At 49.2% G+C, this 19603-nt stretch overlaps 2 protein-coding genes across 2 annotated transcripts in view; one reads left to right on the forward strand and one right to left on the reverse strand.

The window, feature by feature from the left end:
- Positions 1 to 9098: 9098 nt before the first annotated feature.
- LOC127032723 (uncharacterized) lies at positions 9099 to 17127 on the reverse strand. The gene is made up of 4 exons (XM_050920168.1): positions 16607 to 17127; positions 13444 to 13773; positions 11408 to 11524; positions 9099 to 9880 (listed from the first exon to the last, which is right to left on the reverse strand). The coding sequence occupies exons 1-4, from the start codon at positions 16674 to 16676 to the stop codon at positions 9660 to 9662; spliced, it is 738 nt and encodes a 245-aa protein (XP_050776125.1). The 5' UTR covers positions 16677 to 17127; the 3' UTR covers positions 9099 to 9659.
- Positions 17128 to 18768: 1641 nt separating this feature from the next.
- LOC127032731 (C-type lectin domain family 2 member D-like) overlaps positions 18769 to 19603 on the forward strand; it is a 41479-nt gene continuing 40644 nt past the window's right edge. Inside the window, exon 1 of the mRNA XM_050920190.1 lies at positions 18769 to 18888. The gene's annotated coding sequence lies outside the window, so the exon portion shown is untranslated. The remainder of the gene's footprint in view (positions 18889 to 19603) is intronic.

A 19603-nucleotide genomic window follows, 5' to 3' on the forward strand; every position in this document is an offset into this window, starting at 1 on the left:
ACAAGCTAATACCTACCCTACATTAAGAGGAAGAGAAATAGGGATGTTAGTCATTACAAAATGACCCTGAATCAGCAGACAATGAGGAAGTGGAATATGGGGTGGGAGAGGGGAAGAATAACATTGAGAGAACAGAACCTCTTTGGATCTATATGCAGGCCAAGAAAACCTTCCTTTCAGCCTCCTTTGAAGCTGCCAAATCCCAAGGATCTGAGCAGGGTGGTAACCCACGTCCTCAATCCTGAACAATCTCTGTGTATAACTGATTTTTTGATTCAATGGCTGAACTGAACAACTGAGAGAAAAAGTGGTATGGATCAACCTGATTTTTTTCTCAACTGACATAGCATTTTGAGTTGGATGAAATGGTTTGGCTGACCCACACCAAAACATATTGTTTCAATGTTGGGTATTTTTACCAAAGCAATGGAGATAAGGGGCTAAACGTAGGCACCATTCATAACACTGTAGTGTGTATGCCCATCTCCATCAATAGCCCAGTGGATAAACACTCACTCAGGCCAAGGGAGACCAGGGGCTTGGCTACACTGGAGAGTTGCAGCGCTGGTGGTGGGTTTACAGTGCTGCAACTTAGTAACTGTCCACACCTGCAAGGCACATCCAGCACTGCAACTCCCTGGCTGCAGCGCTGGCTGTACACCTGGTCTGCTTGGGGTGTAACGATTGCAGCGCTGGTGATGCAGCGCTGCTTATCAGCTGTGGCCACCAAAAGCGCTGTTATTGGCCTCCAGGGTATTAGGAGGTATCCCAGAATGCTTGTCCACAACAAACTGGAAGAATGGCTGAACTCTGAGCTCTCCGAGCTCCCCGGAGCTACTTATCTAAAAAACAAACGCAGCTGCTCTTTGCTCCAGCGAGTGACGAACGGAGGTAGGGGAATTGCTTTGGAATGTTCACAGCTGTTTGCTTGAGGAGAGAAGGGAGTCCGCGTTGAGCAGCTGCTTATGTGGTCTGAAGGCTATTTAGGAGTGCATAATTTGCATTTAGTGAATAAGAGATGGGTGGGGGAAGAGGTCAAAACTTTTAAAATGACTGAAGGTTGGTGCTGTGTATCTTCCAGTCCTTAGAACTTGCAAGGCATGGAGCTGAGAACAGTGTCAGCTCCAAAAATCCACTCTCTCTGTCTCCCCCACGCTCCCTGTCACACTCCACCCCATCCTCATTTTGAAAAGCACGTTGCAGCCACTTGAATGCTGGGATAGCTGCCCACAATGAACCACTCCCAACAGCGCTGCAAATGCTGCAAATGTGGCCACACTGCAGCGCTGGTAGCTGTCAGTGTGGCCACACTGCAGGGCTTTCCCTACACAGATGTACGAAGACAGCTGTAACTCCCAGCGCTGTACAGCTGCAAGTGTAGCCAAACCCTCAGTCTGTAGGTTAGGAATGCTCCTGGATTCCTCCCAGAGGCTGAACTCTCAAAGCAACATCTAAAACTTTCTACCATCTCCAACTGGGCTAGGAGGCTTTGTCCTAACCTGGCAGACAATGATCTGGTTTCAGTCATATCCCATCTGGACTACAGCAATAATCATACTTGGGACAAAGCCCTCAGCCCTTAGGAATTGCCAGCTAATACAGAATGTTGCAGTTTCTGCTCAGCAGCACAGACTACCATGAACACATCAGACTTGCACTGTGCTCTCCGCACCTGCGTCCCACAGAATAGAAAATCAAGTTCCAGGTCTTGGTTCTTATCTTCAAGGCACTCCATGGCCTTGGCCCAGGGTATCATAAAGAGCTGAAAACTCCAGGATCCTTACTGGTATACATTGGTGGGGGTGCCTTCTCATATACTACTGTCCCTAAGGGTAAGAAACCTCACCCCATTCCCTGCCTATAGCTGGAGACTGAATTAGTGGGGAGAACAAGAGACGAAAGTGACCCTGGTAGGGAGGACATGAGTTTGGAAGCAAGAAGGGGTGAATGTGGCACTGGTAGGGAGAGGGACCTGGTAGAAGAGGTGGGAAAAGGGAAAATGCAAGTGGAGTAAGGATATTTGGTAGGGTAATCTCCTGGCCAGACTCTCTTGAGCTGTGGGGCTAGGCCTCACTGCCGGGACAGAGGTGGTATCTGGGGAAGCCCTAAAGTTCTTGCCTTACTCTTTTGTTTACAGTCTTGAAACTGGGAAAATGCAAATGTCTGTCTGGGTTTTTCTCTGAGATTCCTGTACGTTTGCTCCAGCACCCACTAAAATCTCTCTCCGGCAACCAGCAGGGCTGCAGTGACTGAGCAGGGATTTCTCCTGCAGTGTCTCTTTTCAGCCTCCTGTCAAGAGCTGCAGTAGGGTTGGCACCGAGGCTAGTTAGATTGTGTTGCCTCCTCTCTTCTTGAGGCCCCCTTGCTGGTGTCCAGATAGCATGGAACCATTGGGGGGAAGAGAGTAGGGAGGGGGAGGAGGCAGCAGCACCCAGCAACGTCAGGGTCCTGCCAGCAGTGAGGAGAAGGGGCTCTAATGGGGAGACAAGAGCTCAAGGAGAAGAATGGGCTCCTTCTTTGATTTGCGTCCATCAGCTCAACAGCAATGATAGGGCTGAACGAAGTCTCTCCATCACTTTCTGTACAGCTTCATGGCTTCATTCACCTTCAAACCTTTTGTTCTGCCACTCTTCACTGTGTCTATCCAGTGCATCCTCACTCTTCCTCTAGTTCTAGGGGAGAGACTGGAGGCTCGTGTACTACTGAGGGAATGAAGCTGGGGCAGAGTAGGCCAAGGGGAGGGATAGACGGGACTAGCTAGGATTGGGACAAGCTGGGTAACAGGAGGCTCATGGAGGTAATGAGTAACAGAGTAAATGAGGTTGATCCGGAATCTCTCCTCAGTTCACCAAGGCTGCAGGTGTAACGCTGACAGAGTCTGGTTATCAACCGTGGGATTGAACCTGGGGCCTCTGGAGCTTAGCATATGAGCCTCTACCACATGAGCTAAAAGCCAGCTGCTTCTTAGCTAAGACTACAAGGAGTCCAGTGGCACCTCAAAAACTAACAGATTTATTTGGGCATAGTCTTTAAGGTGTCATCGGACTCGTTGTTTCTGTGGATACAGACTAACATGGCTACCCCTCTGACACTTAGCTAAGGCTGCAGTGCAGACTCATTTGATCTCTAAGTGGCCTTAGGGCCACTAGACGGGACAGAACACCACACCCACAAGGTGTGTGGGTTACATAGGCACTGTTCCTCATCCTTCCCCTACGCTGATGCTGTCTAATGCCCTACTCCCCACTGGCTGCCCCCAACACAGGCCATTTTGCTCTCTTGTCCCAATGCTTGGGGACTCTCTCAGGGGTGAATCAGTGACTATTCTTCACTGAGGAGAAATGTCACCTGTTGAGAGGCACATTTGACTGCTAAGGGGCTACGTGTGTGGGAGAGAAAGAAATGAATGCCTTGTACTTTTCACTTTGGCATTTTGGCAGCAGATAAGTAGCAGTGAGTGAAACCAGTTGGGCAGAACAGCATTTGGATTCTCCAATATCTCAGTAATAGACACATGTGAGCATTATCCCTAGTGCATGGGATGCTGGAGGTTGAACTCACATGCATTGTGTTGAGTGTGATAGCAAAATGTTTGAGGACTACTGTTACAGCAGCTTTTTAACCTCATTTTTCTCCTTACATGGGCTTCAGTTTGTTTCGGAGTTTGTTCTGTTTTCACATCTGCCTCTTTCAACATCTTGCTTTTAAATTTTAACTAACTACTTCAGCTTTACAGAAAAGAAAAGAGGAACCAATACCACAAAGAGAACATTGCAAGTCATGTTTTATTTCTCTCTTCTTTGTGGATCTGGGCTCTCAAAGATTCAATGCAGCCCCTTAAAAATCATGTCAGGTTCAGCAACCCATCCTGAATCTTTTCCCGTATGATCCCATTTCTATTACACCTGTAAGTAATGAGCTAATTAATGTCTAGGGACAGATGGGTTAATTGTATGTGGTTACAACAATATAATAGCAAAGTGTATAATTGTATCCCTCACCTCCCGCCTTTTGTCTGCTTCTTGACAGACAAAGGGGAAAAAGAGGCACAGAGACTTGACCAAGCTCACAAGCAGGGACCTAACCCAGGTTCCCTGGCTTTTACTCTACCCAGTATGCCATGGCACACCAGAGGGATAAACTGCTATTTCAGGCCAGGCCAGCCAACAGTTCTTAACAACTTTTTCCCCCCAATTACTGTCAAGAGAACCAGCAGACAATACAATTAAGCAGCCCACTGTTTAATCCCTCCTTGTCTGTCCGGGTAGGAGCGTAGGTGTTGTCACACTGGATCAGAGCATAGGTCCATCTTGTACAGTCTCCTGTCTCTGATAGGGACCAATGCCAGATGCAGTCGAAGGTGGTATAAAAAACCCATAGCTATAGCAACCAGTCTGGATGCTGAGAGCTCTGACACTTACCCAGCTCCCTGACCAGTCTCCTTTACTGGTCTCTGTGGCGCTATTCTGAACAGCCGCCACAATAATTTTATACCATTGAAAGCGCTGTCGGAAAAACACTTGTTCACTCCCTCCTGGAGCTGTTGAAAAAAAATGTTGCAGCCATGTCAGAAAATGTGGATGAGTTTTTCATGAGTGTTTATGAAAGGGAACTAAAAAGGGCCAAACTGGAGTTTGAAAAGCAAAGAGCTAATGGTGTCAAATCAACAAGATGTTTAGATAGAGCAGAAGCAGGAACAATCGATTTCTGTACTCCTCCCCAACGAGAGGAGTAACCCTAAAATCGATATTACTATATTGATTTAGGGTTAGTGTGGACGGAAATCGAAGTTATTGGTCTCATTCCTTTAATGTAGCTACCCAGAGTGCACCCCTCCGGAAATCGATGGTAGCCTAGGACCATGCACGCACACCACCGAATTAATGTGCCCTAGTGTGGAGGCATAAAATCGATTTTATAATATCGGTTTTATAAAACCGGTTTTAGTAATTTCGATTTTATGCTGTAGTGTAGACGTAGCCAAGAATAAGTTAGTCTGCTGGATAACTGTGATTTTAAGGAAGATAAGGACATTTCTGAGAAGCTAAATATCTTTCTTTGCATCAGTCTTCACTACAGAGGGCATGGGGTGGATTCCTACTCTAGCTCTGCTCTTTGCTGATTGATAATAATGTTGTGTTCCGATCAGAGCCTGATGTGAAAGCTGGCTGACCCCCCTTAATAGATTACAAGCAGCCAGTAGGTGCGGGGGGAGTGAGTACTGCTCATGGACACAGTAGCCTGAATTTTTGCACTCTCTCTTTTCTTCTGCCTCAAAGCAAGAAGATCCTGCTCCAAACCAGTTAGTACTACTCAGATAACGGGAGCATGAGATTTTACACTTACCAATCAAGTATTAACTCGCAAAGGTCTTTGTCTGAATGTGTTTAAAAGGTTTGTGAAATTTGTGTAAGACAGAGTCTTTTGTACCAAGGTACCGGCTCTCCTTTTTCTGCAGAATAAAGCATTTTTCCTTATCCCTGTCAGGCTGTTAATTGGCTCTTAGCTGGGCAGACCTGATATTTCGGTAACACTGAGAAACAAGAAGAGGAAACTGATCATTTAAAAAAATGTCATAAAATCACTCAGCTGTGGTTGAGAATGTTAACCCCTTTTCTTTTTAAATGGCATTTTTCTGATTTGAACCAAAGCCGTCCATCCGACTCTGCTGACCTACTGAAATCAGGACTGAAAGAAAGAGATTTTGCAGAACAACTAACAGGCAAAACATGTTTTGTCTTCAAGTTTCTGATCACTTTTTTTAAACTGCAGGAGTTTGGACAATAAAATCAAAATATTTTTGCAAAAAATTCAATATTTGAAATGGGGCAAAAAAAGCCATTTTCTCCCAAGGAAAATCTGTTTTTGCTGGGACAGTTTCAATAACCTTTGGTTGTGCCCTCACTGAAACCTAAAGGGCAAACACCGTTACTGAGTGGACAGTGTAGGTTGGTTTACAGAGCAGTACCTTGGCTCCGATGCTGAGATGGCTGTGTTGAGTTTATCCTCTTCGTCATGATAGCGTAACCATCTTCATCCTCCATCTTCTGATGCCTGTGTCTGGTTTGGTCTCCACAAGCCTACAGAGGAAGTACTGGCTCCTCCCCAAGAATCAAGTGTGAAACCACAACATGCAGAAATGCTGGTGTTTGATGGATCCAGGCATGACTGTGGAGCCAGATGCTAAGAAGGTATGTGCAGGTGTCACATGGCCGTATTCCCGACCTCGGGGGCCAAATGTTCTTTGGGAATAAGGCAGCGTAGCTCTGCTGAATTCAGTAGAGCTGTATACTGATTGACACGTGCTGGGGGTCTACCCCATTGACTCCAACAGAGCTACAGTCAATTCACCCCAGCCAAGAATCTCGTCACATGGACTCCAGTGGAGCTATGGCCCATTGACCCCTGCTGGGGATCTGGGCCCATTGACGCCAATTGAGTGACAGCCGATTAACACCTGCTGGGAATCTGGGCACATTGACACCAATTGAGTGACTGCTGATTGACACCTGCTGGGGATCTGGGCACATTGACTCCACTGGAGCTATGGATGATTGACACCAGTTGAGTGACAGCCGATTGACACCAGCTTGAGATCTGCCCCATTGATGCCAGTAGAGTAATGGGTGATTTATACCAGGTGGGGATCAGGTTCAGAGCAGTTTGTGGGGAGGAGACGTTGATAAGAACTAGCTGATAAGAACGGTCATACTGGCTCAACCCAATGGTTCATCTAGCCCAGTATCCCGTCTCTGACAGTGGTCACTGTCAGATGCTTCAGGGGGAGTGAATATAACAGGGCAGTTTATTGAGTGATCTATCTCCTGTCATCCTGTCCCTGCTTCTGGCAGTCAGAGGCTAGGGACACCCAGACCACGGGGTTACATCCTTGACCATCTTGGCTAACGGCCATTGATGGAGCCAGAGGTGACAGTGGACTGGTGCAGCACTCCGGTATGAGCCAGCACATGGCCTGCAAGCACACAGCCGACTTATGGATCCCTACTGTTGGCAGCATTGTCAGAACCTACCAGCAGAGTACCGATGGAGGGAGGAGAAAAAGGGGCAGCTGCCCCAGACCCCAGCTTTGGGGGCCCCTGTGGAGCCCAGGGCAGCCCGGGGGGCTAGTGGGGGACCTGCTTCCAGTTGGGAGCAGGGGTCGAGCCCACCCCTGCACTGACTAGCGGCAGTAGTAAGAGGAGCAACCCAGCCGCAGTCGCTTCCCCACTCTGGCACTCACCGGCAGTGGCAGGAAGTGGAATGTCGCAGCTGGGAGGTGGCAGAGCAGAGGGGTCTGGGTCTGGATCTGGGTCTCTCTGCTTGCCCCTCCCCCCCCATCAGTGGTAAGGCTGCTGGGCCCCGTGCAAGGGGCACTGGTAAGTCTTGGTGTCTACTTTCACTCCTAGTTTAATTCATTTTGAACCCTGTTATACTTCTGGCCTCCACCACATCCCTGGCAATGAGTTGCACAGGTTGACTGTGCTTTGGGTGAATTACTTCCTTTTGTTTTAAACCTGCTGCCTAGTCACTTCAACAGGTGACCTGTAGTTCTTGTGTTACGTGAAAGGGGTAAATAACGCTTCCTCAGTCATTTCTCCAGCACAGTCAAGATTTTATAGACCTCTATCATCTCTCCCCGCCCCCCCCCCCAGGTTTTTTACCCTCTGCTCACACTTCACGTGTTTCACACTCATCAGTTTGATCATATCTGCATTACCACCCACTGCTGCCAACCACAGGGCAGCTGCGATGAAACTGGCTTCCTGTGGGTCAACCTTTGCTGATGTGTGGGAAGCCCGTTTTCCATTTGCTCACCTTCGAGCCAGCGCTGATTGGCTGGTATTCTCCTGTTGGTTCACTTTGGGCACAACCCATCCTTCCTGTGTAAACAGCAAACCGGGGGAAGAGGACAACACTGCCGCTTCCTGCCTGGGGTGGGGCCCAGCTCATCTATCTGCAGTGGAGTTTGCTTCCTTGCTTGGGAGGCTTGAACACTTGGATCCAGAGAGATGTGCCAATGTCAGCCGATCATCCAGTGGCCATGCACAGAAGCCGCATGTCTACCAGTCCCAGGGCAGTCTGTCTCTCCTCTCCCCACCAGCTTCCTGGTAGCCCAGCTCCCCCAGACAAGGGTGTAATAGAAACACACGACTGATCTGAGACCATCTCCATCCCTCCTCGCCCCATGACCCCACTGAGGACAACAGCCTGGTGCAAAGGATGAGCACATCAACTGAGCTAATTAATTGGTTGATAGACTTATACTAGGGGTTATTTGAATCCCTGCAGTGTGCCAAGTTTGATGCTGATTTCCTAGCCTCTGAGGACTGTGCACGGGGACAGATGGGGTTGGAAGGGGGTAATGAAGACCCAATCAGTCCAAACTGAGACAGCCGTAGGGAGATGCTTTAAAAGGAAGAGCCCTGCTCACCTGCAGGCAGAGAGGGCAGATCTGAGACTGAACTCACTCTCCCAGGGAAGAGGTTAAGTTTCTGTTGCTTTGTGCTGGCTTTAGGCATGGAGTGCCCAGAACCGCACAGGAGGGTGTGTGGAGAAGCCCAGGGACTCACAAGGGAGTGCACTGGTAAGGACGTGCTATAACACAAACCGAATTTGGTCCTGGCGTGTGCGAGCGAGACTCCCTATGGTGGGAATGCCAGCAGAGCATGCTCGTGCTAGGACAGCCTCGAGCTTCTAGAGCTGGGGATGGGGGCATGAATTAAATGCAAGTCACTTTACACGCTGGTGGTAGGACTTGCTTTATAATAGCAGCCAGAGAAGACTCAGCTTCATCCTCATTTAACCAACTAAAAGCAGGTAGTACTGACGCCTAGTGGCCAAGAGCCATTTGTAGACATGCTGCTCAATAGCCATGAAAGTTATTTGGCTATAGGACACTGGAATATTGTACTAGCTTTGCCGGGCCAGTGTCCTATTGCCAAATAAAAGAAAGGGGGCAGGAGGCTGACTGAACCTAGGGGAGAGGTTTGCATTGGAGACTCCAGAGAGCTAGAGCCAATGCTCACTCCACAGAGGGTTGGAGCTTCTCAAGAATCCAGGAAGATTCACAATAGGTTAAAAAAATATTCAGACAGATGTGATTTTATTATTGTGTGTATTACAGTCGCATCAAGCCTTCAGCAGAGATCAGTGCCCCCCTGTGCAAAGATAAATGAGACACTCCCTCTGCTTTATAGCTTATAGTCTAAATAGAAATCTGGGCACAGAGATAAATACAATAGTAAAAACATTAAAAAAAACAAACAATCACATTTACTTATGATCAAGGCTACGATTTTGGCACAGGTATTTTTATGAAAACTCCTGTGACAGGACACAGGAAATAATAAATCACTGATGCCCAAACCCTGCTGCCTGGGGTTGAATTACTGGCATTTTCAAGAAGCCATGGAAGGCTCATTTTTTTAAAAAAAGAATCAGTGTCTGAACTCCATCACAGATTCGTAGCCTTTCTTATGATTATTAATATTACGAGGGAGCCTCCAGTCAGGGCCCCATAGTGATCGATCACACATACACACACACGAGGTGCCTGCACCTCGGCCATTCAACGCTATTAAAGTGCTGCCTCTTGGCTGTGTTGGGGCAGCCAGCTCAGTTCCCAGGGCTGTACCACATCTTCGTTCAGTGGGATCTCCTCACCAGCCTCTCCATCTTGGGTTCCAGCCTCGTGCAGATGTGAGACATGGGCCAGCATGCAAACAGGTGTCTGTCGAGTCTGAGATCCCTTCCTCTTCACAACCACGATGGGTTTCTGATCCTTCTTGCCCATGTCTCCAGCAGACATAAAGTGCAGCAGCAGTAAACAAAGCAGCGATGAACCCCAACGATATCCACACGCCATAGCTGCCTCTTGGCTCTGGACAGAAAACCAAGGAGAAGAGTCAGTTTAGACACAGCTAGATTAAGAGAAGATGGGTTGCCCAGTGGTTAGAGCCCTTGCCTAGGACTTGGGAGACCAGGGTTCAATTCTCTGCTCTACTATTAAGTCTCTCTCTGGGCCTCAATTCCCCTGTCTCCAGTGTGGATAATAGCACTGCCCTATCGCAGGGGATGTTGTGAGGCTGAATCCAAGGTGCGCAGATACTAACATGACGGGGGCCAGATAAGTACTTTAGAATGAGCCTTACTGAGAACAAGCTGGCCTCTGCCACAAAGATCTGTGTTTGTACAGCACCTAACACTCTGGGGTCCTGGCTATTAACCCAAGGCAAATAATACATGGTAATTAGAGTCACTCAGACTAGAGTGAGAGTAATCCTGTGTTGCCGCCTCTCATGAGGTTTTGTGCTTTCCTTGAAGCCCCAGCTCCTAGAGTCCTGTGATTAGAGACTCTATGCTTTCACTTGGGTTTTCTCAGTGAAGGTTTCTAGCCCTCATGGCTGTGGGGAGAGAACAGCCCCTAGAGGTAGGTGCAAAGGGGGGGGGGATAGAGGCTGAGCATCTAGCTAGCTCCCTTTTGAGCCCAGTAAGGCTCATTGAGCAAGGAGTTCCAGAGGTTAATAGTGCATTATGTGAAACAAAAATACTTTCTTGTGTTTGTTTTAAACCTGCTACCTATTAATTTCATTTGGCAGCCCCTTGGCCTTGTATTATGGGAAGAAATAAATAACACTACCTTATTTACTTTCTCTACTCCACTCATGGTTTTATAGACCTCTATCATATCCCCCCTTAGTCACCGCTTTTCCAAGTGGAAAAGTCCCAGTCTTATTAATCTCTCCTCATACAGAAGCCATTCTATACTCTACTTTTGTTGCCCTATTCTGAACCTTTTGTTGTTCCAATATATCTTTTTGAGATGAGGCGACCACATCTGCACGCGGTATTCGAGGTGTGGGCGTACCATGGATTTATAGAGAGGCAATATGATACTGTCTTATTATCTATCCCTTTCTTGATGATTCAACATTGTTTGCTTTTTTGACTGCCGCTGCACGTTGAGCGGATGATTTCAGAGAACTATCCACGATGACTCCAAGATCTTTCCTGAGTGGTAACAGCTAATTTAGACCCCATCATTGTATCTGTATAGTTAGGATTATGTTTTCCAGTGTGCATGACTTTGCATTTATCAACATTTAAAAGTTCATCTGCCATTTTGTTGCCCAGTCACCCAGTTTTGTGGGATCCTTTTGTAGCATTTTGCAGTCTGCCGGGGACTTAACTATCTTGAGTAGTTTTGTATGATCTGTAAATTTTGCAACCTCACTGGTTTACCCCTTTTTCACAGGGCTCTAATTATCTGACAGCCCCCGGGTGATCGCTGGAATCAAGACACAAACACCCCAAGTTCTGGGTAAAAAATGATCAGGCACTAAACCAGTTCTGCACAACCCTGCTGGGAAGTGCTCCTGTAAAAGAGATTCAGGTCATTAACACTTACCCCCCTCGAGAGAGACGTTGGAAAGCATCCCTCGGCTACTTCCCTCTCCAGTTGGGCTGGCAGCCCCCTCTCTGGCAGTGGGAGTCTCCGATAGAGGTGGTGGGAATGAGATAGGACCTGTTGGCAAACAGTAGAGCATAGATTTCAAGGCAAGGAGAAACCATTAAGTCAGCTGATCTGATCTTCTGTTCGCTGGCCTGGGTTATACCTCACCCAGGGATTCTTGCATCCGGCCCATATCTGGTGGAGGAGCTAGAGCATTTTTTTTCCTGAAAGTCATCCAGTCTTGATTTAAAGACTCCACAGTGATGGGAGGCTGTGATCCACAGCATCTTGCAGGAAGCAGTAACGCAATATCTAGGCTCTGATCTAGCCCCCCTGCCCATCACCGTAGTATTGTGCACCTCATAGTCCTTTTAAAGCATTTATGCTCCCAACATCCCCCCATGGTGGGGAAGCACTGTTATCCCCTGTACCAGGGCAGTTTGCTCTTGGGCTGTAGAGCTTAGGGCTAAGCCAGCCCTGATCACGGGATTCGTCCCATCCAAAGGGAATCCGGAGATTCCAATATAAAGGGCAGGAGGGAGTTGGTTGAAAGGAAGTTGAGCCTGGCAGCAAGCTAGGGAAGCCGAAGAATCAGGAGATTTATTGAGCTGAAATGGATACAATACTTGGTGTGCTTTGGAACTGCTGAATTCTGCAGATGGACAAACTCCATTGCCAGCCTGGAGAAGTGTGGCTCAACAATTTCGGGTGGAAGGATAGCTCAGTGGTTTGAACATTGGCCTGCTAAACGCAGGGTTGCGAGTTCAATCTTTGAGGGGGGCGTTTAGGGATCTGGGGCAAAAATCTGTCTGGGGACTGGTCCTGCTTTGAGCAGAGGGTTGGACTAGATGACCTCCTGAGGTCCCTTCCAACTCTGATATTCTATGAAAGTGACTGGAACCTGTGTGAGTTCTTAAAGGGGCCCTGATGCAGGAACACAGGCCATGATACTACACACACACACACACACTGCCAGATTTGTAAAGATATTTAAGCATTGCTACGCACAGGGTCACAATGCCTAACTGAGTTAGGAGCCTAAATCTCTTCACAAGGGATTTAGGCACTTAGGAGAAAAGATTCAATTGATAGAATCTCAGCTCCCATATGCTGAAATGCCTTTTGGAAGAGAGTTAGGCTCCTAAATCAGTGTCGCAGTCCCTAACTGTGCATAGCAACGCCTAAATATCTTTACACATCTGGGGCTAAGTGACTTGGCCAAGGTCACACAGACAGTCTGTGGCAGAGCTGGAATTGACCCAGTGTCCCCTGAGGTGGCAGACCAAGCACAAGGCCTTCCTTTCTCCCTAAACATGAGAGGAGAAACAGAGGCCCAGAGAGAGTCAAACAACACAGCACATATTCAGCACTTCTCATCCATAGATGTCCAAGTGCTTTACAGAGGCAGTCAATATCATCTTCCCCATTTTACAGATAGGGAAACTGAGGCACAGGGGGCAACTTGCCCAAGGTCACCCAGCAAATCAGGGACAGAGCTCTGAATGAAAGCCAGGTCTTTGAAGTCCCAATCCAACACCTTACCCACCTGACCCATCTGCCTCCAAGAAAGCAATCCCAACTGTCTACAGGGATCTCAGGGACAGAGAGGCCAGAAGAACTATGCAGCTCTGAACGGCATCCACTTCCGCACTTCGGATGGAGAGGGAAGAGGCTGTGCGTGAGACTGAACCAAGTCCCACTGGGAGGGTCGCCCAGAAGATTCAGGGGGCCTGGGGCAAAGTGGGGGAGTTGCGGCGCTTGTACTCACCTGGCGGTGATCCAGATCTTCGGCAACATTTCAGCAGAGGGAGGCCTCCCTCAGTTGCTCCGTGCCTTCAGCAGCACTGAAGGGGCTCCCACCACCAAAATGCCGGCCGAAGACCCAGATCACCACCAGGCCAGGGGCAAATTGCCTCACTTGCCCCCCTCTCCCTCTGGGCAGCTCTGCCCACTGGCCATAAACCTCGAGGCAAGTCACCTGGGAAACTTACCAGGCACCGTCAGATTGATACGAGCCATGCAGGTTCCATGAAGGTCACCAGTGACTTGGTATTCTCCTGTCATCCATTCACTTGCATTCGTCACAGTAAAGAGGAGTCGGTCTGATAGAGAGATCCGTCCCCGGTACGTGCTGTTGTAGTAGTTCCGCTTTCCTTTATCAGTTAACACCAAGATGGGGTGACAAGCAGAGTCAGAGGCAGCAGCCACAATGTTGGTTTGCATCTTATACAAGGTAGATATATTCTTAGGTATGTTAATTTCAACATGCCCAGAGGAGCCTTCAGGCACAGACAGGTTATAGATGCGACAGGCTCCAGGCCCTAGAAGGAAAAAGTGTATGAGCGACAAGTGGATTCTAAACTGCTCTTGTGGAAGACAATGATTTCATCTGGAGAGGAAGCAGGCATCCTGCAGGTCCCAGGTCAGGAGCAGAGCTAAAGCTCAAGGCGTGGATGGCAGAAGGCTGCAGGTCAGGACTATGGGGCACTGGCAGAGCTATGGACAAGGGCAGCAGAATCTTCCCAAAAGTGGGGGGGGGCCAGGGGTGGAGAGCCCAGGCCCCTCCATCTGCCTGGGGCACCCCCCCGAAGAGCAGCCTCTGGCCCATGTCTTCACCCCCCAGACCCTCTGCCCAAGTCGAGGAGTGTCCACAGCTCCCCACAGCTGCCTGCGTGATTGTTACCCCCACCTGGCTCCAGCAGGGGGGCAGGGCCTCGTAGCCACAGCCCAGCCATGGCAAGAGCCACGCAGGCACCTGCAGAAAGCCAGACACTCTGCCTGCCTTGGTCCAGGGAGTGTGGGGAGTGGTGTCCAGCAGGCAGGGACATGGGCCAGGAGTTGTTCTTGGCTCCACCCCCAGGCAGGTGGAGGGTCCATGGCTCCTCACAGCTGCCCAGGGTCCCCAGTCAGACTCCAGCTGCCAGCCTGGTGGGAGGGATGGGGCAGTAAGAGGAAGGGCAGGAGCCCGCCACTGCCCCTCCCTCGCCCCCCCCCCCGGCTGGGGGTGGGGCAGGAATAGTTGTGGATATCAACAGAGCTCAGGGGCGGGGGAAGCCCAGGACCTGAAGGAAGAGGTGGGGACTGAAGGTCAGGACAGAGGAGCATCCACAGAGCAGGAGGTGTATGGGGAGACTTTGGCAAACCAGCAAAGTGTCTGAAACCACTATGGCTTATTGTTAAAGACAGCCTAGTCAGTCAGCTGTTAAAATCAAGTCTCAGCTTGACCAAGGCAGGAGGGGAGGGGGGGTTAGGGTGCCACCAAAAGGGCAGCTTGACCCCATGTCCTTCCTGATAAGACTTGGGTTGAAGTTGCTGATACATGCATTTTAAGAGAGTAGGATATGCCCCAGGAATGTCTATTGAGGTCTCAAGGCTGCAAATTCTGGAAAAACCACACCTGGTTAATCAATAATCAGAAGGAACCTCTTGCTTGAAACTGCTTACTTAACAAGTTTTCTTTAATTACTAATGTATAAATAAGGGGAAAAAGCTTGAGACAGGTGGGACTCATTTCGGGACTGGCCTCTCCCTCTGGATGCATCTTGTGTTCCCCAGCAGCGGACGGGCTGCCGCTGTATCACTCAAAAGCCACACTCAGCTTCGGTAATTATCAAGGGTTGGGGGTGTTTTACTAACTTGTTGCGGACATGTGTAAATGCTTGAGACTAAGTAAAGTTTAGCTTTAAGTGAAAGCACTCGTGTTGTCCTGTTTGTACCAGCCATCTATTGGTCAGACGGCTGTGTCTCCCCGATTTATTTCCTGACACCTCCTCACACAGAGTAAAGTTGCCAGGAGCTTTGAGTTGAAAGAACCCCGGGTAACAGAGTGTGGGAAGCCAGAGGCTGGAATAGCAGCGGGAACATGGGTCAGGATTAAGGTGAATTGGCAGAGCTAAGTGGGGTGATCCCAGTGGGGCCTGGGATCGAGGGGCACTGGCGAATGTAGGAGGGAAGCCCAGGGCTAGAAGAACTATAGGGCACCAGCAGAGCTGTGTATACTGAACCCAGGACTGCAAGTTGCAATATTGGGTTATGGGATGGGTGCAATATGCTCCGTGAAAGGGGAACAGACCTGGGCTCCCCCACAGACTCATCCCTCAGCTGCGCATCCCTGGGAGGGGAGGGCAGGAATGCTGGGAGATGTGCCCTGCTACCAGTAGAGATCTGAGGCTGCAATCCCAAATCAGCTCCACCCAATGGTAATTAAGAGCCAGGATTTGCTGGGCCAGATTCTTGTCTCATTTCATCACCTGGCTAAGAGCCACATCTAAGGTGCTCAGCAACCCTCCCCCTGCTGACACTTCAAAGATCCCCAATGCCCAGATTAGGGGGCCAGGAGGAGCAAGAGGCAAGGATAAATATGATTGAGAGCCGCCAGCACACCTTGCCCTGCTCCAAACACACACACCCGCCCATCTCCTGCCCTGGTACCTACACATACAGTAGCGGAGTGAGTCATGGTAAAAGTATGCGTGTGCAGTCAGAAGCACTGATTGATTTTATTGGCCAACTTGGGGTACCAGGGCAGGAGATGGGACAGGGGGGTGTTTGTGGGGCAAGGCAAGGTGTGCTGGTGGCTCTCAATCATATTTACCCTCACCTCTTGCTTCCCCCCCCCCCCTTACAATCTGGACACTTAAATCTCAATTATCCCTCCCCAACACACACACACTTTTACCATGACTCACCCTGCTACCATCTGCAAGAGGCCAGTCCAGCCTGCCAGCGAAGATCATTTCCCCACCACCCACTCACAAGTACAGACCCAGCTCCTTATTTTCCAGCCCTGCCTTCTCCCCATACCAATAAGGGAAAGACACCCTCTTCCCATTACCTCCTGCTCCCAGCCCCCTTCCTGCTGTCCCCCCGCCCCCACGCTGGTGGCAGGGCTCCGAGTTCCTGCCAGGTGGTGTGGCTGGCTCCGGCAGGATAAGGGGACAGGGAGGTTGGATAAGGGGCAGTTTGCCCACCCCTGCTCTAGCTGCTACCCTGCAGCAGGAGGATGGACTATCCCCCTTCATCCATCCCTAGCAGGAGTAGAATTCCACCCCCACCTCCCTCTTCTGCCACAATCTGCAATAAGGATCCCACCATATCCTCCAGGAACCCAGCACAGCTGTGTCCCCCTCCCCTTACCTATCCCCCCCAGCTCACCTGCCACCTGTCCGCACCCTGCAGTCAGCCAGAGGGACTCAAGAAAGATCAGTGTCTTCAGTCCCCACATTGGTCTGAGTAGCAGCTGCTAAATGCGTCTGTCTCCTTCCACACACACGGGGACAATGGTTGAACTTTTCCTGGACGCTTGTATTTCCCGGGAACTTGGACAGACACGTTATGACCTTACGTAATCCAACTCCATTGGTTGGCTCTGGGGCCAGCTGACAGGCTCTCTTCCCTAGGGGGAAAAAGGACAAACACTGAAATATGCTGGATGGAAAACAAACCCGGAAAGATCCCCACCTCCACACACACTCGCAGGCTGGAAGAAAAACAGGTTTTGGAGGCCAGGAGATTGTTCAGAGGGACGCTGGACTGGCTCGAAATAGAGACGGATCATTGGAGCCCTGAGCGGATACAGACATTTGGATCCACATTCCACATTTTATGGGTATCCACAGCAGCGCCCTAGATCACTGGTAGAGCCCTGCGCTGGTGCAAAAATCCGGATCCAGGCCTGGTCCACACTACATAGTTAAATCGATTTAAACAGTGTTAAATCCATTTAACACTGTACCCGTCCACACTACAAGGCACTTTAAATTGATTTTAAGGGCTCTTAAAATCGATTTCTGTACTCCTCCCCAACGAGAGGAGTAACCCTAAAATAGATATTACTATATCGATTTAGGTTTAGTGTGGACGGAAATCGAAGTTATTGGTTTCATTCTTTTACTGTAGCTACCCAGAGTGCACCGCTCCGGAAATCGATGGTAGCCTAGGACCATGGATGCACACCACCGAATTAATGTGCCCTAGTGTGGACGCATAAAATTGATTTTATAATATCGGTTTTATAAAACGGATTTTAGTAATTTCGATTTTATGCTGTAGTGTAGATGTAGCCCCAGTTTCACATGAGGCAGGGCAGACCTGCAGGTATGGGGGCAAGTGGGAACACAGAACAATGCTCGCAAACCGTATCTGTTCAAAGCATAACATGAGGCAGTAGGAGACTCTGAGCCAAAATGCAGGAGTCAGTTTAGTGGGGCTAATACAGTTGGGACTGAGAGCAGAATTTGGAGCATTGCAGTTAAGGCATAAACTGGGTGGCTAGAAGGCTAGATGGGTGTCAGATTGCAGGAGAATAGAGCTGGGAACAAAAGGATAAAGGAAATAGGTGCATTCAGAAAGAGAAGCTAGGTTGTTACTATGCTGTGTGACTGCACTGCTGTTTGTCTGTCTGTCTGTGATGTCCTGGACCCCAAAAATCTCTCCCTCTAGTTTATTCTATGTAAATTCTTATACCACAGCCCATGGGATTATTAGTGCTTGCCTAGAGCCCTGGTTCTCAACCAGGGGTACATGTATGTACCCTGGGGGTACGCAGAGGCCTTCTAGGGGACACATCAGCTCATCTAGATCTTTGCCTCATTTTATAACAGGCTACAAAAAAAGCACCAGCGAAGTCAGCGTGAACGAAAATTTCAGACAGACGATGGCTTGTTTACACTACTCTATAGACTACACACAGACAGGTAAGTACAATATTTATATTCCAATTGATTTATAATTATATGATAAAGGAAGCAAATTCATAGTAACAGTGGCTGTGACACTTTGGTATTGAGTATCAGAGGGGTAGCCATGTTACTTTGGTATTGTTATGTCTGATTTCATAAGCGAGTAATTTTTAAGTAAGGTGAAACTTTGGGGGACGCATGCAAGACAGATCAGCCTCCTGAAAGGGGTACAGTTGTCTGGGAAGGCTGAGAGCCGCTGGTCCAGAGGCCAGTAAGTATACATCTACACAACAATGGAAAACCCGTGGCTGGCCCATGCCAGCTGACTCAGGCTTTCGTGGCTTGGGCTATGGGGCTGTTTCATTTTTGTGTAGACTTCTGGGCTCTGGAACCCTCCCACCAGGAAGGGTCCCAGAGCCTGAACTCCAGTCTTAGCCCAGATGTCTACACAGCAATGAAACATCCCTGCAAGCCCAAGTCAGGTGGCACGGGCCAGCCACGGGTGTCTAGTTGCTGTGTAGACATGCCCTGAGTTTCATGCAGGCACTACGCTGGTTCTGGCACCACATGGCCTGTCTGTCTGAATATTTATCCTGTGCTGATCCTACAACCTCCCTGAGTCATCTCCACTGAGTGAGCCCTGTGACTAACCAGGGGCGGGAACAGCCAGTCACAGGAAAACATGAGCCACCCATATGTGACTGTGCAGAATTTGAGCAGTGGTGTTGTAGCTGTGTCAGTCCGTGCGTATACAAGGTGGATGAGAGATCTTTTACTGGACCAACTTCTGCTAGGGAGAGAAACAAGCTTTCAAGCCTGTCTATTCCAAGCTCTACTGCTGAGGAGTGGGGGGGGGGGGGGGCGGGGAAGTGGTAAATTGCTTTCCTCTTCCCTGTGCCTCAGTTTCCCCATCTGTGATGGCACAAATGATTTTTGTAAAATGCTAGGAGATCTACTTTATGAAAAGCATCAGATACAAGCTAAGTGGTGGTATTATTATTATTTATTAAAGACTGTGAGGAGTTCAGATACTCTGATAAGGGAACCTATGGCTAGAGCCCTACTGATCTGGGGGGGAGACTAGAAAAATCTGATGTCCATGGGTGCAAGCAAGGGGAAACTGAGGCCCACACAGGGCCATTTTTCATGTGACAGGCTGCTGCCTACATATATTGCAGGTGGCCCCTTTAACGTGCCATGCACTCTTGGCGCACAGCTCAGCCTCCATCAGCAACGAATTGTGCCACTCTCGGGTGATTTCTCTGTGGGCCCCCTGTTGGCATGCTGGGTCCCTTCTCACACAGAGCACCCTGCTGGAGTTGCATTCCCCACCTTCTTCACTGGACCCAGCCCACTCAAAAACAGGTTGCAGTGGGCAGGGAGGCACTGATCAGAGTGAAGACCCAAGGCAGTGGGAACTTTGCCTACCCCCACCCCTCCTATAATTGGTTTTCCATGTGCACCATGCCAT

This window comes from Gopherus flavomarginatus, chromosome 12 (assembly GCF_025201925.1).
Source record: "Gopherus flavomarginatus isolate rGopFla2 chromosome 12, rGopFla2.mat.asm, whole genome shotgun sequence".
NCBI lineage: Eukaryota > Metazoa > Chordata > Testudines > Testudinidae > Gopherus > Gopherus flavomarginatus.